At 37.4% G+C, this 21398-nt stretch overlaps 1 protein-coding gene across 2 annotated transcripts in view; it reads left to right on the top strand.

The window, feature by feature from the left end:
* MLLT3 (MLLT3 super elongation complex subunit) overlaps positions 1-21398 on the top strand; it is a 260712-nt gene that overhangs the window by 137421 nt on the left and 101893 nt on the right. For both annotated transcript variants that reach the window (XM_079790495.1, XM_079790496.1), the window contains exons 3-4: positions 9064-9146; positions 15051-15194. In XM_079790495.1, coding sequence (XP_079646621.1) covers positions 9064-9146; positions 15051-15194 — 227 coding nt within the window. The remainder of the gene's footprint in view (positions 1-9063; positions 9147-15050; positions 15195-21398) is intronic.

Genomic DNA, 21398 nt, shown 5'->3' with positions numbered 1-21398 from the left:
TGCCTTCATTTGTAACATCTAATGGAGCTTAAATCAATTAGGAGACTTAGGATATAGCCTATCTCTGTGCCAAGTGCTAAACAGAAAAATAAAGCAGAGTTCAAACGATGCTGAAAAGAAAGCTTGTTCTAATCCTTCCTCTAAAGTTAGAACAGTTTGATTACTTCCCTGGAAGCATTTGCTTTTCCTACTGAAAATGGAATAAAGCAAAAATTGAGAAGAGAAAAAATGGACCCTTGACTTACTTTGGATCATTATCTTTTGGTGTTTTCTGTGAAGTTAGGTTGTGGCGATCTCAGGCTGTTGTATCTTTCAAAAAAATGGAAAATGGGTCTGATCTTTGACTTACTATATTTGATTATTTTACAACGCATTGCCACTTGTATCATCCTAATGCAGTCGAAATCTCTCTTGTGTATAAAACCATTTCATTGTCCTCTGCTTAAAGGGCAAGTATTAAAAATGCAATTGTGAGCTATGGAAAAAAGGTGGGTGTAACACATTTAAAAGTGGCTCTTATATACTGTGGTCTTATTAAAAGAAAAAAAAATTATGCCGGTTAAGAAATAGCCCTTTAATATGAGTATGTGTTTGAGAAAATTGTAGTTTCTGTATTCTGATATTTTGAAGGTCATCACTCTTGTTCTCTTCCTTTCCCCACTGAGCCATGTGATTTTTTTCCTTGCAGCTCTCTTTCCCTCCCCTTGAGCATATAGCTTTGCACTTTGTGATCTTTCTTTTTCTCAAATCTCCCTTAAAGCCACTGCTTTTTTTGTGTGGTTGGTGCTTCTTAGTCCAGACTCCTCCTTCTGTATGTATTGTGTACAGGAGCTCTAAAATTTCAATGGGCATAATTTTTTAAAAAAGTATATCATTTAAAATTAGGTTGTACAGCCCAGCCAGCATGGCTCAGTGGTTGAGCATTGACCTATGAACCAGGAGATCACGGTTGGATTCCCACTCAGGGAATATGCCCGGGTTGTGGGTTCGATCCCCAGTGTGGGGCATGCAGGAGGCAGCCAATCAATGATTCTCTCTCATCATTGATGTTTCTATCTCTCTCTCCCTCTCCCTTCCTCTCTGAAAAATCAATAAAAATATATTCAAATAAAATTAGGTTGTACAATTCCCAAGAATTGTATTTAAAAAAAACCTCTGCATAATGAAGAATTGTAATGAAGATTTTATAAGTAGATGTATTGCTTTCTTAGGAGTTTGTAGCATTGGGGAGAATTTATGATTTGAGAAGTAAGATTGTGAAATCATAATAGCCAAACCTATGTGGGTGTTAAAAGGTGAATTTACGATGGAAGAGAAGGATAAGGAGGAAATGTTCAGGAGGGAGGAAGTGGCATTCACCTCAATTAGAGAGGAAAACCAGGTAAGGGGCTGAGCAGCCCTGGAGGCAAATGTAAGGACAGGTTTTCTTTAGGTTGTTCACACACCTTCCTCTGTAAGCAAAATAAATAGTGCTTTTCCCCTGCCTGGCCTTTTCTCTCTCAGATCTCAGCTTAAATGTCACCTCCTCACAAAGGGAACACTAACCTAAAATAAGGAGTTTCCCAGTCTCCTCACGTCAGCCTGCTTTATTTTCACCGGGGCATTTCTTGTTCAATACTGCTTTATTTACATTGCAGCACTAATTTCTCAATACTTCCTTTCTCAATATTTTCTGGCATGTGTGTTCTCTTTCTTCTCTCCTCCTCCCCTTCCCTTTCTCCCAACAGTGGACATAAGTTTAATAAGTGCAGGTACCAGGTCAGCCGTGTTTATTGCTCTGTCTCTAGTCCCTAGAAGAGAATCTGCACTTACATGACAATATCTCTGGCTAGACTGTCATCTGCTTGAGATCTGGACTCCATCTTACCTTTGGAGCCCTATGATTATACAGTGCCTGTTGGGTTGAGTGAATTAGGCTACTACCTGAGGAAAAAAATGAATTAATATAAATGAGAAGATAGGTTAATTTTATAAATGAAGATGACATTTCCCTCCTTTGAAATAAAAAGCAGCATGGGTCTAGTGTAAAACTTGGGGTAAAACTTCGATGCCTGAGGGCTGTCCCAAGGATCGTTTACTTCTCCTACCTCCAGACATCATGAGGTGATTGTTTTAGGAAGTTGGGTTTTTGAATGACTTTTTATATCTGATAAATAATAAAAGCCTTAAAGAGGAACCCTTTTTTCCCCCATGCTCAGCTTTTATTTTTCCTTTTTTTAATTTATTTAAAAAAATTGAATTTATTGGGGTGACATTGGTCAATAAAATTATAAAGGTTTCAGGCTTACAATTTTATAATACATCATCTGTATATTGTGTTTTGTGTTCGCCACTCCAGGTCTGTAGTAACAGACACCGGCGTAAAGATGCTCCTCCCAAATACAAGATCCTTTTCCATGTAGCTAATACTGCTTTTCCAGATGGACTTTCTGAAATACGTATTCTAAAAAAATATTTTGCCCAAGGTTTAACTTTTAAAAAGAAATGATGGTCTTCCTTGAGATAGAAATCTCAAGATTTCTCCATTTGAATAATTCTCAAGAAAAGAACCAAATCTGTCTCTAGATGGAACTTTCTGTGAAAATATATATATATTTTTTCTTTCCCATAACATTAGCCTGGAAGTATATTTCCACTAGGCCGATCACTTGAAGAAATGCCATATATTGAGTTATATCGAGGGAATTTAGGGCAAGTTGGTGTAAGTGTTATCAATTTTAGTGAAAGATGTAAGCTTGAGGATTTATACTTAATATTCCTAACAACTCATAATGTTATGTAGTTTTGGGCAATTTATGCATTTTGTTGGCTCATTTGTTATATGCTCCTTGAAGAAATGATTGTGATAATGGTCTTAATTTAATATCTCAGTTATATTCCCTCAAGATGAAATGTGTTGATTTAACCTCAGCTAGATGGGCTTTGCTTAACTCTAATGATGTAACTCCTCAGAAAAGTGAAAATGTTCACATATTTTAAAAATATGTTCCCATTTTTTCCCCTCTGGAGAGAGAGGCTAGGGATATTCTGAGTCTATTAGTTAAAAATTCCAAGTTACTGACAAATGAAGTCATTTTTATGTGTCATCATTAAGATTTTTCAGTATGACCAATGTGGAATCTTGAGCTCTTATTCCTATTCTAGTTTTCTGTACCATTTCAAAGTCAACAATCCCTCTTTTATACGTGTAATCCATTTTTACCCACCTGGACTCCCTGAGTAGCTGTAGTATGAGGGTCTCTGTATAAGTATAAAGTTCATCCATATTACCTGTTTTTTTCTTCTTCATTATTTTCTGTTGTCTCTGCTGATACTGACTAATCCCTTATGCTGCTTTACTTTCCAGTGCCTTCAGACTTTTTCCTTGACATCCAGACCTTTCTTCTCAACTGCCAGGCTTGCTCTGTCTCTTCCTTTGAAGCTCATACTAAAGTTATGTTTCATTAATTCAAGTTCATAAATGGGGACTGGGTTCAGTGGTGAGAAGAGGCTTGAGCCATAGCCTCTGCCCTTGGAAAGCAGAGAATTAAATTGAGGATGGGCTTAATAACATATGTAAAGGGTGGGACTAAAGTTGGTTTACAGCTGTGAGTATGTGAAACACAGGGTTTATTCTTGTATTATTATTTATTAATTATTGTGCTATTTTCCATACCAACAAGGTAAAAACAATAATAGGACTCAAAAGTTGCCTGATGTTATCTTTAATCCTTTTCCAGGGAAATGAGGAAGTGACACAAAGGGGAAAAACCTTTTTGTTTTTGTTTTGTTTAGAAACGGGCTAAATAGAAGCAACAATAGAATGTAGGTGTGGGTGTGGGTGTGTGTGCGCGCGCACACGCTCATAAAAACAAAAACAAAACCCAAGTGTTGATTTTTGTTCTTTTCGTGTCACAAGTGTAAAGGCTTGGCCATCCATGTTCAGTGACAAGGCAGTCCTCATATAGCTGGATACTTGCCCTGGACTTCCAAATGCTCACATGGAACAGTTGGGGGCAGAGACATGGACCATGCAGCACCCTCTTTCACTATTCATGGGGACTGATGTGGTGGCACTAGAGCAGGAAAGGAGTCCAAAATGTTCAAGCTGGAAGGGACATTTGTCATAAGGCAGTGGTAATAACCAGTCTATGTATAAAGAGAGTTTGGTGTTTCCTTCCTGAAGGGTCCTGCACAGTAAATAAAGTAAAACCAATAATTATCAATGGGCAACTGGGCCAAGGCCTTAACAAAAGTATTCAGATGGACATAAGTCATAGTGTCTAAGCAAACACACTGGAGAGAGGTTCTGGAGAGGAGTCCACCAGCTCTTTTCCTAAGGATTAGGAAAAAACACACACCTATTGCCTAATGATATTTTTTAAAGCTTAAATGAGGGTCTTATGGGTCTAGAAGAGTTTCATATTTTCTTCTTTTTTATCTAGTGCTAAAAGAATGGGATATCTTTTTTCTTTTTTTCTTTATTGATTAAGGTATTACATATATGTCCTTATCCCCCCATATTCACCCCCCCCCCCCGCAACCCGGTGTCTGTGTCCATTGGTTAGGCTTACATGCATGCATACAAGTCCTTTAGTTGATCTCTCCACCTTCCCCCCACCCTCCCCTGCCTTCCCTTTGAGGTTTGATGGTCTGATCAATGCTTCTCTGTCTCTGGGTCTGTTTTTGTTCATCAGTTTATGTTGTTCCTTATATTCCACAAATGAGTGAGAATGTGGTATTTATCTTTCTCTGATTGACTTATTTCGCTTAGCATAATGCTCTCCAGTTCCACCCATGCTGTTGCAAATGGTAGGAGTTCCTTCCTTTTTACAGCAGCAGCAGCAGCGTAGTATTCCACTGTGTAGATGTGCCACAGTTTTCTAACCCACTCATCTGCTGATGGGCACTTAGGCTGTTTCCAAATCTTAGCTATTATAAATTGTGCTGCTATGTGGGATCTCTTAATGAATTAAATTAATTTATTTTATATGTGATTATTATATAAGCATACATCATTTATTTATTCATCTGAGACACTTATTTCTCTGTACTAAGCACAGCTCTTTTTTGAAACTCTTTTTCTCCTAAAGGAAGAATATTGAAAATCTCAGGTAGTACGTAAGGATTTGACTTATTCCAGATTAATTTAATCATGACCCCTTCCCTGTTTTATGTGTTTTAATTTTGTGTACTTTTCCTGCTCAACTTAAAACAATTAAATATATTAATGGTCAATGCACATATTTAGCATCATACTGCATATTATCCATATGGGTCTCCATTGTGCCTATTATTTTTGAAAGGCTATTTTAAGGAAAATTACTCATTATGTACAAAAACTTTGGTCTGTTCCTTTCAGGCATGAATTTGGGGTGTTGTGTGTTGTTAGAGCTACATGGTACCTGTGGTTTTTTAGACAGAGAGTTTTGAAAATGTCTCCTAGTTAGAGCCTTGGGGTACACGGGTAGTGATGTGTGGAAGGAGAGAAGAGACATGCTATTTATGGCTATATAATGTTAGTTTCAAAATGACATTGGAGATCTTCTGGCCCAATCTGTTAATTCAGTTTCCTAAAATTTGGTATTATCAGAATTAGAACCAGTTAGTGTTGGGTATTCAGCTTTCAAGACAAGACTCATCTGTGGCAACACTTTCTATCGCCTGCACCAATGTTTTAAGGTTTATGGTGATTGTAGAGAGTTTGCAGAAGAATTTCATGGGCTCATATCAACTCTTGGCAGCTTCCGGCAAGCAACTTATTTAGCCATGGTAAATTAGTGAAGGGTGGCATGAATCTTGAAAAAATTCAATTCATCAAACATTTGTTGAGTACCTATTACTTGATTCAATGTTAGTGCCTGGAGTTACAGATACGAATAATGATGGGGTGGCTAACCTCAAGGGGCTCTGCCTAGTGAAGGAGTCTTAAAGGTGAATGAATGTTACCCACCAGCCTGATAAGGGCAACAAGAGAAGCTTGGAAGAGTTAACCTGTGGGCCAGATTTTGACAGGAAGAAGAGTTTTCAATGATTTCTACTGAATCAGTTTTCACAGTTTAAAGATTGAATATTAATCTTCCCATTTTATTGTCACCTAAAAAAATTTGATGGCTTCCAAAGATGAATATCCCTTCAACAACTTCTGAAACCTGGCCTTTTATTACATAGCTCTTAGGGATTATCTAATTCTTGAACAGCTGAGAGGAAGAATGAGTTGAAGGGTTTTAGGTGCTTAGATCTTATAAAGGTAACAGAGTGGGCAGTGACCAAGAAAAGGGATTCTCAATGAGCAATAATCATGTCTCAGATAAACCTAATTGTCTATGATACCACCATTGTGCAAAGGGATTCTTAATGAAGAAGTTGTTGAGTGACAGCAGGAGATCCCAAATGTGGTTCTACTAGTTTAAAAATAATGCTTTATGTCTAATGTACTATCCCTACTGGCTAAAATATGTAATTTTAACTCCTGTTTCTTCTTAAGAACTGAGTTAAAAACTCATATTAATTATTCTGGTTATAAGATACACGAACAAATAAACAAGCAAACTATTTCCCCTAATTTGACTTTCTCCAGTCAGAACTGTAAGTTTGTTTTTGTATTGCTACTGATTTTCTGGCATGTTTATTGTGTATAAAATATTGTTTGCTTCTAATGAAGAACTCAGACATTGTTCATTGTTATTTATGAAAGTATTTCGTTTAAAAATAATTGAGGTATGTGTTGGTAAACAGTTTCTTATAATACCAGACTTCTCTGGAATATTAATACATAACATCATTTCCTTTAGAGGGTAGAAAAATCAAAGACTTTCAACTATGAGATATGCTCACTAACAGCTGTTTCCTATAATAGGAGCAATTTGCATGCAGAATAGAAAAAATGAATTATACAAAAGGGTGTATAGAGGAACAGCTATAACTTCTGGCACGTACAGCAACCCGCAGAATAAACTTCCTTCAAACGACATTGGCATGATTAATCCCAACAACCTGGACACTGAAATTGCTGTTCTAAAAAGGGGCTCTGCAGCTCGGAAAGGTTGTGGGTATAATGCTAGCCTTCTAGCTGGGGTGCGGTTGCGGGTGCTCAGTGCATTTAGTAGCATCACTCCCACCCTCAGTGTTCAGGGTATTTGAATATTCATGACAGGTTGGCAGGTGGTCAGTGGGTGAAGGACCAAGTCACTCTTGTGCTTTTTCATATTTTATTAGAGAAACGTGTAAGGTCAGGTGAGATCCCTCATTCCTGATTAACTTCTGATGTCAGTTTGGAGAATTGGTTCTAAGGTGGACAAAAGGAGAAAGTCAAATGTTAAAATCCTATCTTCAGCATACCTCTTGGTAACCACATTTGTACTTGTGGAATGTCTAACCTGTGTTCATGTACGTCATCATGGTCGTCTGTAATAAAAATGCCTCACACTTATATTTTCCCACATATGTGGTTTTCTTGCATTTTGACGGCCATGCTTAGAGATGTGTAGATGTTGTGTTCTCTTTTAAAGTGAAAGGAAATGGAAGTTGTCTGGAAAATTCTTAGTCCAGGGCTGTGGACTAGAGTCTTCTAACCCAAATCCAGGGCTTTCTACTTGCTGCCTCCTTTCTCTTTTTAGCCAAAAAGGTTACATGTTAGATTTCACAGGTTAGATTTCCTGCCTCACTTCAGTCACTACTGAAAACTTTATGTTCCAGGATCTGTGCTGTGTCTTTTTCATATATCATCCTATTTAATCTTTTCGCTGTCCAGAAGAGAAACGTGGGGTTCAGAGAATTTGAGTAATTTTATAGAGCTTGGCCTGGCTAGTCCGAGGTGGATCCTGGATGGCCACCCAGGCCTGAGCCCTTAACACTCTTTATGTTCCTGAGGCAAATATTTCGGTCTCTGAGGAATGAAAGGAAATTACAGATGAAATTCCTGAATATATAGTAATAAGGAACTCCATTGGGTATCGAACCAGTGGTTCAGACAGTTAATGCGTTGGGAGGGTAAAAGGAGAAGAGATGATAGTACTTTGTGGTCTGGAAAGGCCTTGTGAAGAAATTGGGATTTGAACTAGCAGAGGATGCTAAGAATAGCATCAAGGTGTGATGGAAGGAATAACAGGAGGACAGGGCACAGTTGGGAAATGCTGGGCATATTTGAGGGGAACTGATGCATTTGGATGAAGCACAGGAGGGGTTTGGTGGGTGAGTAAAGGAGGAAGGCTGAAAGGTAGACCAGAGCCCCGTTGCAGAGGGCTTGGGCTACCAGGGTGTGTTCTGCATTACGTTTTTACTTTTTGTGTGATATTGCCAAACGCAGCCTTAACTAGAATGATTCCAGTTGGCTTGTCACCGACTTTGACTTGGTGGAAATTTTAGTGGGATGAAATTATATTTAGCTTCTTAGGGTGTCTCTCATTTCCCAAGAGCTTACCTAAATAGTCTTGACTAACAGCCTTCCTTCATAAGAAACACAAAAGCCGTATTGTTTCTCATATATTTGTATGATGTGAATAGATTTTAAGTGTTTGTGTGTATACCAATATTTCAATAAGCATTCATATTTGGGGGAAGTCAGAAATAGTGACTTAGTGGGCACCCATAACCTTGGGAGACTGCGGATTTGGGATTTTCAACGGAAGGAGGGGGTCCTGCCACTTTTAGGCATAGAAATCAGGATGTCTCAGAGAAGTGAGAAGTTTAAGGGTGGAGTGATTCACATCAAAGACTAGACATAAGTAGTACTTGCGTTAGCAAACTTTCACGCTTTGGGCCAGGAGGAGTTTTCCTCAGTTTCCCTAAAGCAGGGTAGGGTGATAACAACTAAAATAAAGTCATTAATGACCATGGTTGACTGTGATAACCTTCTTCCCATCAAGATTTGAATAAATAATTTGCACATTTTCTTTACATGGAAAAATTATTATAGATTCTGGAGAAGAAATAAAGGATAGATCAGAGATGCAGATGGGGGCCTGGCAAAGGGCTGTGAAAATTGAGTATGATCTAGATGGTAGAATGGGTTTTTTTCTTGAAGGAAACTGTCTCTTGGTCTATTATTCTCATCTCACCTGTTTTTTCTTTTTAATGTTTCAGTGTGCAAAGATCCACCTTACAAAGTAGAAGAATCTGGGTATGCTGGTTTCATTTTGCCAATTGAGGTTTATTTTAAAAACAAGGTATGTAAATCCTTACCCATTAATTTTTCAGTAGAAGATCCTTCATTAACCAAATGATATTTAAAATAATTTTGATTCATAAGCCCTTCTATCTCTAGATGATTTTAAAATAAGTTAAATTTGTCTTCTAGGAATTTTAACTATTATTCCCCTTAATTACAGAGGAAGTGGCTAGAAAAAGATAATTTCAATTATATGAAGTCAGATTATATGAAATTATTAAATGTCCTTTTTAAGAAAAGAGTGATTTCTATTGAAAAAGAAGATTAATATGTTTTTAAAATAGAAAAGAGTAATTATGGTTTTTCAGTGAAATACACCTTTCCTCATTTTCATATTTCTAGAATTTTTAGAATTACAAAGAATAATATGTCATCTTTAGCTGCTATACACATACATGATATGCATATACAATTATATCAACTTGAGATATTATGGATTCTGCTGGATTTAAAAGCTTCCAACAGTTAACAAATGTGGCAAAACATACAGACTATAAAATATTGGACAAATTTCTCAACCTCTGTGGGGATCACTTTTCATATTTATAAAATGGAGATAGAATAAGAGTATCTACCCCATAAGGTGGCTAGATCCTATAAATACTGTAGGTCCTTTAGATACCGTAAAGCTGAGTGTTTAGAATAACACTTCAAATATATGTAAGCACTTAGTAAATGCTATGTTACATTTAAGGACACTGTTCCCTCCATTTATTCCAAAGTGATTAATCATAGTTTCTAAAACTTGCCTAAAAGTGAGATAATTCACCCCCACCTCTCCACCCTTTTTTTTAAAGGGACCGAGCTAATAGGATGTCATGTTAACCAAGCCAGTGCTCCATAAAGTGTGGTCCTTGTACCAGCAACATCAGCATCACCCACGAAGAGCAGGCTAGGAGTGAAATTCTCAGGCTGTATCCCAAATCTCCTGAGGCCAAATCTCCTGTTCCTAGGAGTCTGCATATCTGCTAAACTAGGCGATTCTCATGCACAGTGAAGTAGGAGAACCACTGATGAGCCCCTCTCTCATGCTCAGTACCTCCCACTGAAACAGTGTCTCACTGGCTTTTTCCAATGGGTCAAAGGCCCAGCAAAAATCTATTATATGATTAAGGGATAATTCAGTTTTAATTAAGCTATAAGAAAACTATCCTGACAAACAGGAATGTATGGATGATGGGATACAATTTGTTTTTCATATTTTTTGTTTCTTTTTGAGCCCATCTCCTCATGGACTACATCCCTGGTACACCACCTCCCTACAGACCTGCTACCCATACCCCCATTTATTGTTATTTTGTTTGTTGTTTTTTAAAATTTATATTTTGGGAGCATGTTTGACAGTAACCTATTTCTGCATAGTTAAATATTTGAATGCTTACTTTGTCCTTGGCAGTCTCTGAGCCATTTACATATATTGCATCATTTAGTAGGTTTACAAGAACTACTGAGACATAAGTAATATTCCTAGTTTTAAGGAAAGGAAACTGAGTCATTGAAATATTGCATGGCTTGGATATTTATCATTTTATTCATCCTTAGAGTTTACTCAGCAAGTATATATATATTCAGCAATGTTCATTGTAGCATTGTTTATAATACTAAAAAATAGAAATGATCTGCAGGTGAGTATATCATTACAAAGAAATACAACTCAGATATTTTAAAATACTGACTTGAAAATGCATATTGCTAAGTGAATTAAAGGCAAGTCATAGAAAAATATCAAAGTATGATATATTATGTGCCTGCTAATCTCTATCTACACTGACATAAATTTTATCTATGGAGAGGCTATATCAAATAGTTAAGAATGATTAAATGAAGTCAAGGGAATAAAACTTCTAAAGAGAATTACTGGGTCAGGGTATCATATGCATGTAGTATGTTGATTGATATTGCCCAAATGTCTTTCCAAAAGGCTTTATACTCCAAATTACAAGGCAGGAAAAAGCCCCCCACCCCTTTAAAATAAATTCTAAGGATATATGGACTGTTTTACAGTTTAGAGGAAAACAGGTAAATGAACAATGATCGTAATTCAATGTGATAATTACATTAATAAAGCAATGCTATAGGAGAGATGTCTTATTTGGAGAGTTAATCAGACTTTTCAGAGTATTCCATGCTTTAGTTGGGTCTTGAATAATGAGTTTGCATTAGGTGGGCAAGGGAGGGAGGTATCCTGGGAGGGAAGGCATTTTAGGCATGGGGAACACTATATGTGAAAGGCTGAGTGAATGAGGCGATGCACGTTAATGAGGAACTGCAAAGTTACAGCAGGATAGGGTGCAGTAAGAGAACAAAGGAAATAAATGTAGGGATGGTATTATATGACTATGGTGGTTATTCTAAGGAAGTGGCATTTTATCCTGTAGAAAATGATACTTCATTAAAGGCTTTTATATCAATGAAAAGATGTAATCCAATTTTTGTATTAGAAAGACCACTCTCTTGTCACTGGGGGAGGTAGAATAGGGTAAATTCAAAAACAGGGAAGCGATCAGGTGAGGAATGGTGAAGGTCTAAACTAAGGCACTGGTTATAACTGGAGAAAAGGGGATAGATCTGAGCGTTCCTGAGAAGAAATACTGAACAGAAGTTGGAGAGAATTTGACTGTGATAAGTGAGCGAGAAGGAAGAACAGGGCAGGGGATGATTTTTGTGTATTTTAACCTTGGTAAGTAATTAGGATTTTTGTTCGCCTAGGAATAGAGTATAGGAGAAAGGGCAGATGAATGTAGCTTCAGTTTAAAAGAATGCATGGATTTGATGTTGCTGCGGGTCAACCTAGCGGAGATGTGAGTAGACTGTGGAACATAATGCACGTGGCCAAGTAAGAGCTGGACGAGGGATACAGATGGGGGTGGGGTCACTGTCATGTTGTTGGAACCGACTCCCTATGAATGGGTGTCATCTCCCTGGGGAACTTTGCCAAAAGTTGAAGGCTATGTATGGGTCAATGAGGAAAGAAGGGAAATGCGAGGAAGGCTGAGAAGGAATGATACTAAGTGTGAGCTCGTAGTCAGGAAAGAATGGCATCCTGATGAAAGAGGTGAGCAGGTTTCATGCAGATTGGTAGTAGAAGTGAAGTGGTCGTGAGCTAATGAGTGGAGACTATGTATGGTCTGGGGAAGTTTGGGTGAGGAGGTGGAAACATTGAATTTGTAGGTATATTCTGACCGTTTCAAGTGCTCAGACTTTTGAGTCAAAATAACTGGGTTCGAATCACTTTGTCTCATCACATGTTAGTAATATAAAAAACTCTGGTAAAGAGAAACATTGCTTTGTTTGACTGTGTAACATTTTAATGTATGAAAAAACCACCAACACCTGACACATTGCTGGTGAGATTTTAAAATGGTGCAGCCACTCTAGAAAACAGTAAGGCAGTTCCTGGAGATATTAAACATAGAGTTACCAAGTAATAGCGTGACCCAGAAATTCCACTTCTGGGTGCATACTCAAAAGAAATGGAAACACAGGTTCACATAAAGACTTGTACACAAATGCTCATTACAGCATTATTCATGGCAGTCAAAAAGTGGAAACAACCCACTTTTTGCCATTTATCCACCAATAAGTGGATAAAAAAACTGGTGTACCATTCAACTAAATATCATTTAGCCTTAAGAGGAACTAAGTACACGTTACACGTCACAACATAGATGAGCTCTGAAAACATCATGCTAAGTGCAAGAAGCCAGTCACAAAAAATTATATATTGTGTGTATATTTTATATATGTTCATGTATTTATATGAAATGTCCAAAATAGACAACTCCATAAAAACGGAAGTATTTAGTGGTGCCTGGGGGAATGGAGAATGACTACTAATGTGTTTTAAGTTTATTTCTGGAGGAAAATGTTCTGAAATTAGATGGTAGTGATAGTTTCATAACTCTATGTATGTATTAAACCCCACTAAATTGTACACTTTAGAAGGGTGAATTTTATAGTTTGTGAATTATTCTCAGTAAAGCTATTATTAAAAAACAGTTGCTATAAAAAACACACAAAATGGCAAAGCTGATGGCAAATGAAAAAAAATTGTAACATTTCATGGGATGGTTAATATCTGTAATGCACAAGGAATTTTTATGTAAAGTAATATATAACAAATTCTAAGTGCTTTAATTTCTTAATCTGTAAAGCAACTCACCACTGGTCCAAATGAAATAAATGTTAAAGTTCATATTAGTTACTGTTATTATTATCCGCAGTCTTTATTTCCCCACGGATGCTAAAGAATCAGTGTGTAGAGAGGTTTAAATGTTTAGCCGACTAAAGTAATGGCTCAAGAGTCGAACTTCAGTATCATGAAATTCTCATTATTGTGTCCTCTTGGATATGATGCTGTTTTGTTCTTCTAGTTCAGGAAAATGGACCCAAGAGCCAGATTATGAAAGCCCTTATATGACATTCATGTGAGGTTAAATTTTTAGGCTAGTGGCAATTGGAAGCTGTTGAAATTTTAATCAAGTAGTAAAAATGAAAAAGTTTTTGTTTAATGTATAGGGTGTGGCAAAAGTAGGTTTATAGTTGATCATAGAAATTTATGAACATCTTTAAACCTACTTTAGCCCCACCCTGTAGATACTTTTGAGGCCTGAATGAAGGAGAAATTGAAAATAATCCTAAAGTACGAAGACCCACTAGAGAAAGGCTTGTAGTAGTAGTTAGGGCAGTGTGTACTAGAGGTTGACAGTGTCAACTGATGGTCATTGGCACCAATTCAATACCAACAGGAATCCCCAATTTGTGGTGCAGTGAAGAAGGAAACCGTATTTAGTGCAAAACAGCTCAATAGTGATACAGCACAGCTGTGGAAACAGCATGACTGTGAGGCAGCCTTGGGGGGCCAGGACCATCTCCCCCTGGACAGCTATGCTCCGCTCCCTGCTGGTCTGCTTTGCACTGCTCTGGCCTGTTCCTTTCTGTAGCAGTCTGCCCTGGCCTGTGCTGGTCTGCTCCACTTTGCTCCCATGAGACATCTTTAGTGTTTAGCTCAGCCAGGGAAACACAGGCTTCAATCTTTGGTGGAAAGGGAAAGTACACTCCCATAGTCATAGGGACCTGACTTATATAGACTGAAGTCCCGGTTCCTGGTCCCTGATTGATCTGACTTCATGCAAGTGAGGACTCCGAGTCCTTGCAGTTCAGTTGACCCAAAAGGCACTTTCCTGATGGGTCAGAATAGAGCTGCTCTGATTGGTTGGGGAAGATGTTGATGGGGCTATAGCTGTGCAGCTCCAATGGGATGGGGAAAGCCTCAGTCCTATTGGTTGAAATAGGATTCCAGGGACTCCTTTATAAGGATTGGCTCAGATGGCAGAAACACAGTGCAGGCAGGCAGTTCAGTGCAGGCTTCTCCTTGAAGTGCAATTTGTGTGAGAGGCCCCTGTGTAGAAATGGCTACTAGGTTGTTTTTTTAAAATTTGAGCCCAGTTAGCCACCAGGAGCCCTTCTTAGTAAGTATCTTCTTTCTCAGGGTCCACACGATATGGTTTAGAGGGCTTATTCAAGAAATATTTGGGAGAGACAATGGTGGGGGTGATGGTGGGAGTGGAGAGGTAGAGAGGGAATGGGAAGTTGTGGCTTCAGGGGTGTCTTAGTTTTTCAAGGTGGGTGGCTGTGTTGGTGGTATCATACCACTTGAAAGCTTATAGGAAAGATGATGAGTTTATTCTTTTTGTTTTTCCCCTAACATAGGAACTTATTTATTAGATATTTCTCTTTTGCTTTGTTGATAATTTCATGGTAATTTTTCCTCCCGTATTTCTTTGACATTATAGCTGTTAGACATCTTTTCTGTTTCTTACAAGGAGTTAATCTGTGCTTTCTAAATTGCTATTTATGTCTAACTTTTTCTTTTCTTTCTTAATTTTTTTTAAACCTCTAGGAAGAACCTAAGAAAGTCCGCTTTGATTATGACCTATTCCTGCATCTTGAAGGCCATCCACCAGTGAATCACCTCCGCTGTGAAAAGTTAACTTTCAACAACCCCACAGAGGACTTTAGAAGAAAGTTGCTGAAGGCAGGAGGGGTGAGTGGCATTGTCTTGTGAAAAGCTTTCCAATGAAAAACTAGTAGCTAGTGTGTTAAGTATAATCATGTTTTGAGAGAGGTAAAAGAGATAAAGTGACATATGGCTTAGCTGTTGACTCATGGTTTGAGATAAAAAGCTAAGCAAACAATACCATTTTAAGTAGGTATGAATATGAATTTACATTGTTGATTAGAATAGCCTTATAGTGTGTGCAATTCAAATTTATTGAAACAAAAAGTCCAAACCAATAAACTATCCTCAATTAAGAAAAGAACAGTATCTGGCTTTTGTTATATTACTTTATAGAAACTTTTGGGTAAAGTTGATATTCACATTAAAAGTTATATAAAAAGGAGTTATTGTTCAAAAATTCATGATAAAAATTAATCAAAAAGGTATACTCATTTGTATTACATGTTTGGCTTATTTAAATACACATTATTATTTGCTTGATTTATATATAGGTAAAAGATGGATTTTCCTTTTAAAGATGATAGTAACTAAAGTGTGGTAAATTTTTGTCCACGTGATTTGTCTAGGACAAGAAAAAATTTTAATTAACTTCTTACAAATATAAACATTATGACATATTTGTTTGCGGGTAAGTCAGCTGACAGACAAACACTATTGACTGGTCAAAATCTACTTTACAATGGGTACCATTGGGCTAATCAGCCTCTAGTTCAGATGAACTTCCTGTGTCATCTTATGTTGGAAGTTCAGATCCCGTAAAATGTTGAACTGTGTTCTTTACTCTAGGATTTCATCCACTTTGTTTTTCTGGAAAGTTTTTGATGGTTTTGCACCATGAAATTATCGTTGTATGTGAGCATGTGTAGACCATAACTCCACAAGATGCCTCATTTCACTGGTAAAATCTACTGGAGGGCTTTGTTTGAAAGAGCTGGGTTTTATACAGCACAGAAGTTCCTTCCCTTTATGAGGTTATGGACAACCACTTTGAGAGCTTCAGGCAAGCTGTAGACCCTCTCTTAAGAAAATCACCCATAAATATATTTGTGTGAACATTTTGGATTACCGTACTTTCCGGCATATAAGACGACTGGGCGTATAAGATTTTCCTGGGTTAAAAAGTTGTTTTATACGCCGGAAAATACGGTATATTGGACTATATTGATGGGATTAGATATATTGGACTACCGTATTTTCCGGCATATAAGACGACTTTTTAACCCAGGAAAATCTTATACGCCCAGTCGTCTTATACGCCGGAAAATACAGTATATGGAATCCCTGACATCCATATTTTGGAGTTCTGTTTTGCCAAGCTCCTATACTTTCACTTGAACTACTAATTAAATAAGCATTTGAGGCATTGCAAGTACTTTTACTACAATTCAGTCAGTACTATACTATGTTAGTAGCTTTGGAAATGAATCACCGCTTACAGTATTTTATGTGGAAATGCATCTCCACGGCTTTGGTAATACAATTCATTTAATTTTTATTTTTTTTAATTAAATTTATTGGGGTGACATTGGTTGATAAGATTGTATAGGTTTCTAGTGTATAATTCTATGATATATCATCTGTATATTGCATTGTGTACCCATCACCCAGAGTCACATCTTCCGTCACTATATTTTTGACCCCCCATGTACATGCCCAGTCTCATCTGATTTCAGAAGCTAAGCACGGTTGGCCCAGGTTATTACTTGGATAGGAAATTACTCATTTTAAAGTTAAGGACTTATTATATATTTATTAATGAAATGGTGCTTTTAAAAAAAAATAAAAATAGAAACTCTATTATATTCTTTTTATAGTTACCAAGAGCACAGTGTTGATGCTATTTATCTATGTCTATGCCCTTAAAAATGAACTGGTTCATTTTAAATCCTAGTTCTCATTTTTCCTTTTATGGGGGTGGCATTTTATGCTTCTGATTATTCCTCTTGGGTATGCAGTTAGGTAGGTAATTGGAGCATGTGAATTATGGAGTTTGAGTACATCAGGCTTCTGATAAGGGTCGTAGGAAAAAGTAAATATGACACAAGAACTTTTTAAAACAACCACTTAGACCCAGAGTACTCAAGGGTTGCTTGTGAGCTGGAGAAGAGGTTACAGGTCATTGATAATGCAGTGGAGTGTAGCACTGCCTCCTGATAAGGTCTCTAGTAGATTTCTGTCTTTTACTCGACTCAGCCTTTATCTCAGAATTATCTTCCTTGACTTCCAACTTTCCTTCTTTGTGTTTCTTTAAGTGCTGTTTGAAGCCTGCAGAGTTTTTTTCCCATTAGACTTAGATTATGTCTTGACAACTATAACATAATAAGCTGAAATGTGAAATATTCAAGCACACCAGTTATTTGACAAATTTTTTAAGGGACTGATCCCAGTGAATTTTATGGTAAAATTTAAATTTAAAAAATCATTCGAAATGAAAGTAATTTCATAGATTCTTATTATTTTATTTAGTCTTTTAGGGAAATGTGAGACAAACATTTTTTTGTCTTACCTAGATTTTTGGCTAACTTGTATTATTTTTATCGGATATTTAAATAGTTGTCATTGTCTTAGTATTAATGAAGCCTATTATTGTGTCACTGACTTATGAACCATTTTGATTCTATTAGAAATATTTTTCAGATTTATTAAGGTACTAGAGGCCCGATGCATGAAATTCGTGCAAGAGTAGGCCCTCGCAGCCCCAGCTGCCTCGTGGCCCCACGGCCCCGCCCCCCACCCACTGGTCATTCTGGAAGGTCATTCCACCATCCAGCCTAATTAGCATATTAGCTCTTTATTATATAGGATAATTGATGCATAACATTGTATAAGTTTAAGGTATACAGTGTGTTGATTTGATACACTTATATATTAAAAATAATTACCACCATAGCATTAGCTAACACCTCCATCATGTCACATAATTTCCATTTCTTTTTTGTGGTGAGAATATTTAAGATATACTCTCTTAGCAAAGTTCAAGTATGTAATTCAGTAGTATAAATTATAAACTCCATGCAGTACATTAGATTCCTAGAACTTAATTATCTAAAACTGAACATCTCCCCCCCCCCCCCCTTTTCCTCCATCCCCTGGTAACTACCATTCTAGTCTCTGTTTCTATGAGTTCAGCTTTTTAAAAAAATTCCAAATATAAGTGATATCTATGCTGTCCCAAATAGCTGGATGTCCTTTTTCTCATGGCTGAATAATATTTAATTATTTACATTCACTCACCACCCCCACACACATCTTTATCTGTTCATCTGTTGATGGACATTTAGGTTATTTCCATATCTTGGGTAAACAATACTGCAATGAACACAAGAGGCACATATCTCTTTGATGTCCTGCTTTTATTTCCTTTGGCTATATACCCAGAAGTGGGATTGCTGGGTCATAGTGTAGCTCTATTTTTTTTGAGGAAAATTATTTCCATATTGTTTTCCATGGTGTCTTGTACCAATATGCAACCCCACCAACAACATCCAAGGGTTCCCTTTTCTCCACATCCTCAGGACCACTTACTGTCTTTTTGATAATAGCCATTCTAACAGGTGTGAGGTGATATCTTCTTGTGGTTTTGATTTGCCTTTCTCTGATACTTAGCAACGTTGATGTACCTGTAGGCCATCTGTATGTTTTCTTTCAAAAAATGTCTATTCAGTTCCTCTGTCCATTTTAAAATCAGATTGGGCTGTGGGCTTTTTTGCTGTTGAGTTACATGAATTCTTTATATATTTTGGATATTAATCTCTTATCAGATATTTGACTTGCAAATATTTTCTCTCATTTCATAGTTTGCCTTTCCATTTTGTTGATGATTTCCTTTGCTGTACAGAGCTTTTTAGTTTGATGTAGTTCTAAGGTTTTGTTTTTGCTTTTTCTGCCTTTGATTTTGGTGTCTATTAGAAATCTTGCTTCATGGCTGTGTCTCTTCAGATAAGTCTTTTTCCCCACTGGGTTTTGGGGTGAGAAAGTGGAGGGTGGGCTGTGTTTCTTATACCTAACCATTGAATCTATGACATAGATCTGTATATATTCTACCTTTAATGGAAAATATTAATCCTTATGTATTTTGTGAAATTATTATGTACAGCTTGAGGCATAAATACAGTAAACTTACTCTTTTGTTTATGGCTTTTTCTCTTGCACCTTTTTCTTATAAACCAAAAATACATAGCACTATTAGATGTTGGCTTTTCAAGAGATCAGAAAGGTTGTTTATAGAGCTGGCATCATCTTAGAAAAATTTTCAGGTCTTAGAAAAAAAAAAATGATTCCAAAGAACTTTTTGTCAGAAGAATCTTGAAAAATTGCAGATTTTTTTCTAGTTCATAATCTATAAACCTGTAGGTAAATGATAACCTTTGGCGGGGGGGGGGGGGGGTGTTGGTCAGTAACATTCGCTTCTTTTCACTAAATTTTTAAAAAATGTTGCCACTTTTTCTAAAGAGTCTCAGAGGAATCTTGGTTTACTTCTTCCATGGAAAAAATGTATCCTGTTTTCTTCTGTGAAACAACTCCCTAATATTAAGGATATCATTGCTTTAAAAGAAAAATGTCTGTGGGAAGGGCGCATTTGGATTTAAGCACTATTTTCTGAGACTATTGAAATGCAGAATGATTTCATTTACAAAACCCTGAAGGTAGTTTCTCTAAATGAGAGACCTTATTGGAGCGTGCCAGGGAAGGTGTAGATTTGGTTTAGGACCGAGCTCCCCTAAGCCTTAAGCAAGAAAAAGACAGAAAGTAGGGGTCGGGAAATGGAAAAGAACAGCCCGGGAGCTTCCGGGGGAGGCTGCCTTTATTTTGAGGTCTTGTTTTTTGGTTGGTAGGAGGGGTCGAGGACAGTGAGCCATACACTTTTGAGGGCAAGACTGGATATAATCTGTTCCAGAATGTTAACCGAAGGGATCAAGTGGAGCACCTCTCAATTCCACTGAGAGATTTCTGCTTGTTTTTTTAAAAGATGAACGGAGAATGCTTTTTGAGTGATTTTCAAATATATTCCTCCGGATATCAGGCTTTTTCAGAAAGGTTTTATGGTCACCATAGATCCTCCCCACCACCTTATCTTGTTGGAGCTGAAACTCAGTCCTACTGAAACACTGCAGAAGGGTTTGACAACTGTTACATTCCATTGAAAGAGGATGAGTTTCTTTCGGGGGGAGGGGCAGGTGTTGGCAGAGTGAAGATAAGTGTATGTCATCTAACTAAACCTTGTCATTATACTGACTTCACCTCTCTGGGTTTCCTGTTGGCAGGGAGTGCGATAAAATTGGAAACGTTTTGAAATCAGCAGATGAGTAAAAAGTTATTTTTTTATCGATTTCTAGGTGAAGGAAATTAGTACATCTTTTTAAATCTCAGTTTATCATCTGTGAAATGGACGAGACAGGCTTTTCCTTGCTGGGAATGTATAACCATGGGGTGTGGCACGTGGTAGATACCCTCCCTGGTCCTTGGTTCCTTTCCCTTTGATTACTGGTTTAGACAATCACCCCATCTTCAACCACTTTCCTATCACAAAGTAAAGGTACAGTGAAAAAGGTTCATTCTTTAGTGTAAGCTACTGTAGAAATATTCACAGGAAAACATGGTTACCACCAGTTAGTATGACCAGCACATCGAATGTATTTTAGGTTTAAAGACTAGGCCATGGCGCTCAGTTGCTTAGACTGTTCAATCCAAGGTCAGGGCACATACAAGAATCAACTAATGCATGCATGAATAGGTGGAGCACCAAATCGATGTTTCTATCTCTCTCTCTCTAAAAAAAAAAAAAAAAAAATTACATACACACACACACACCCACACCCACACACACACACACACACTAGCCTATGGTGTCTTTCTTAATTCTAAATTTCTAACAAATTAAAAGCTTCTTTTTAAAGCCATTAGAAGAAGTAGTATGTTCAGCAAGGTTGTGTTTCTATGAAAAAAGTACAAATGGGGGCCCTAGCGGGTTTGGCTCAGTGGATAGAGTGTCAGACTGGGGACTGAAGGGTCCCAGGTTCTATTCCGGTCAAGGGCGATTGCGGGCTTGATCCCCAGTAGGGGGTATGCAGCCAATTAATGATTCTCATCATTGATGTTTCTATCTCTCTCTCTCCCTCTCCCTTCCTCTCTGAAATCAATAAAAAAAAGAAAAAATATGGCACAAAGGGGACAAGCATCTTGGGAGAACTGAGTTTATTTTACAGCTGCTCCATTTTTTTTGGCCTG

This window comes from Cnephaeus nilssonii (assembly GCF_951640355.1).
Source record: "Cnephaeus nilssonii genome assembly, chromosome: 14".
NCBI classification, from domain to species: Eukaryota; Metazoa; Chordata; class Mammalia; order Chiroptera; family Vespertilionidae; genus Cnephaeus; species Cnephaeus nilssonii.
This window is presented reverse-complemented; position numbering and strand designations above follow the sequence as displayed.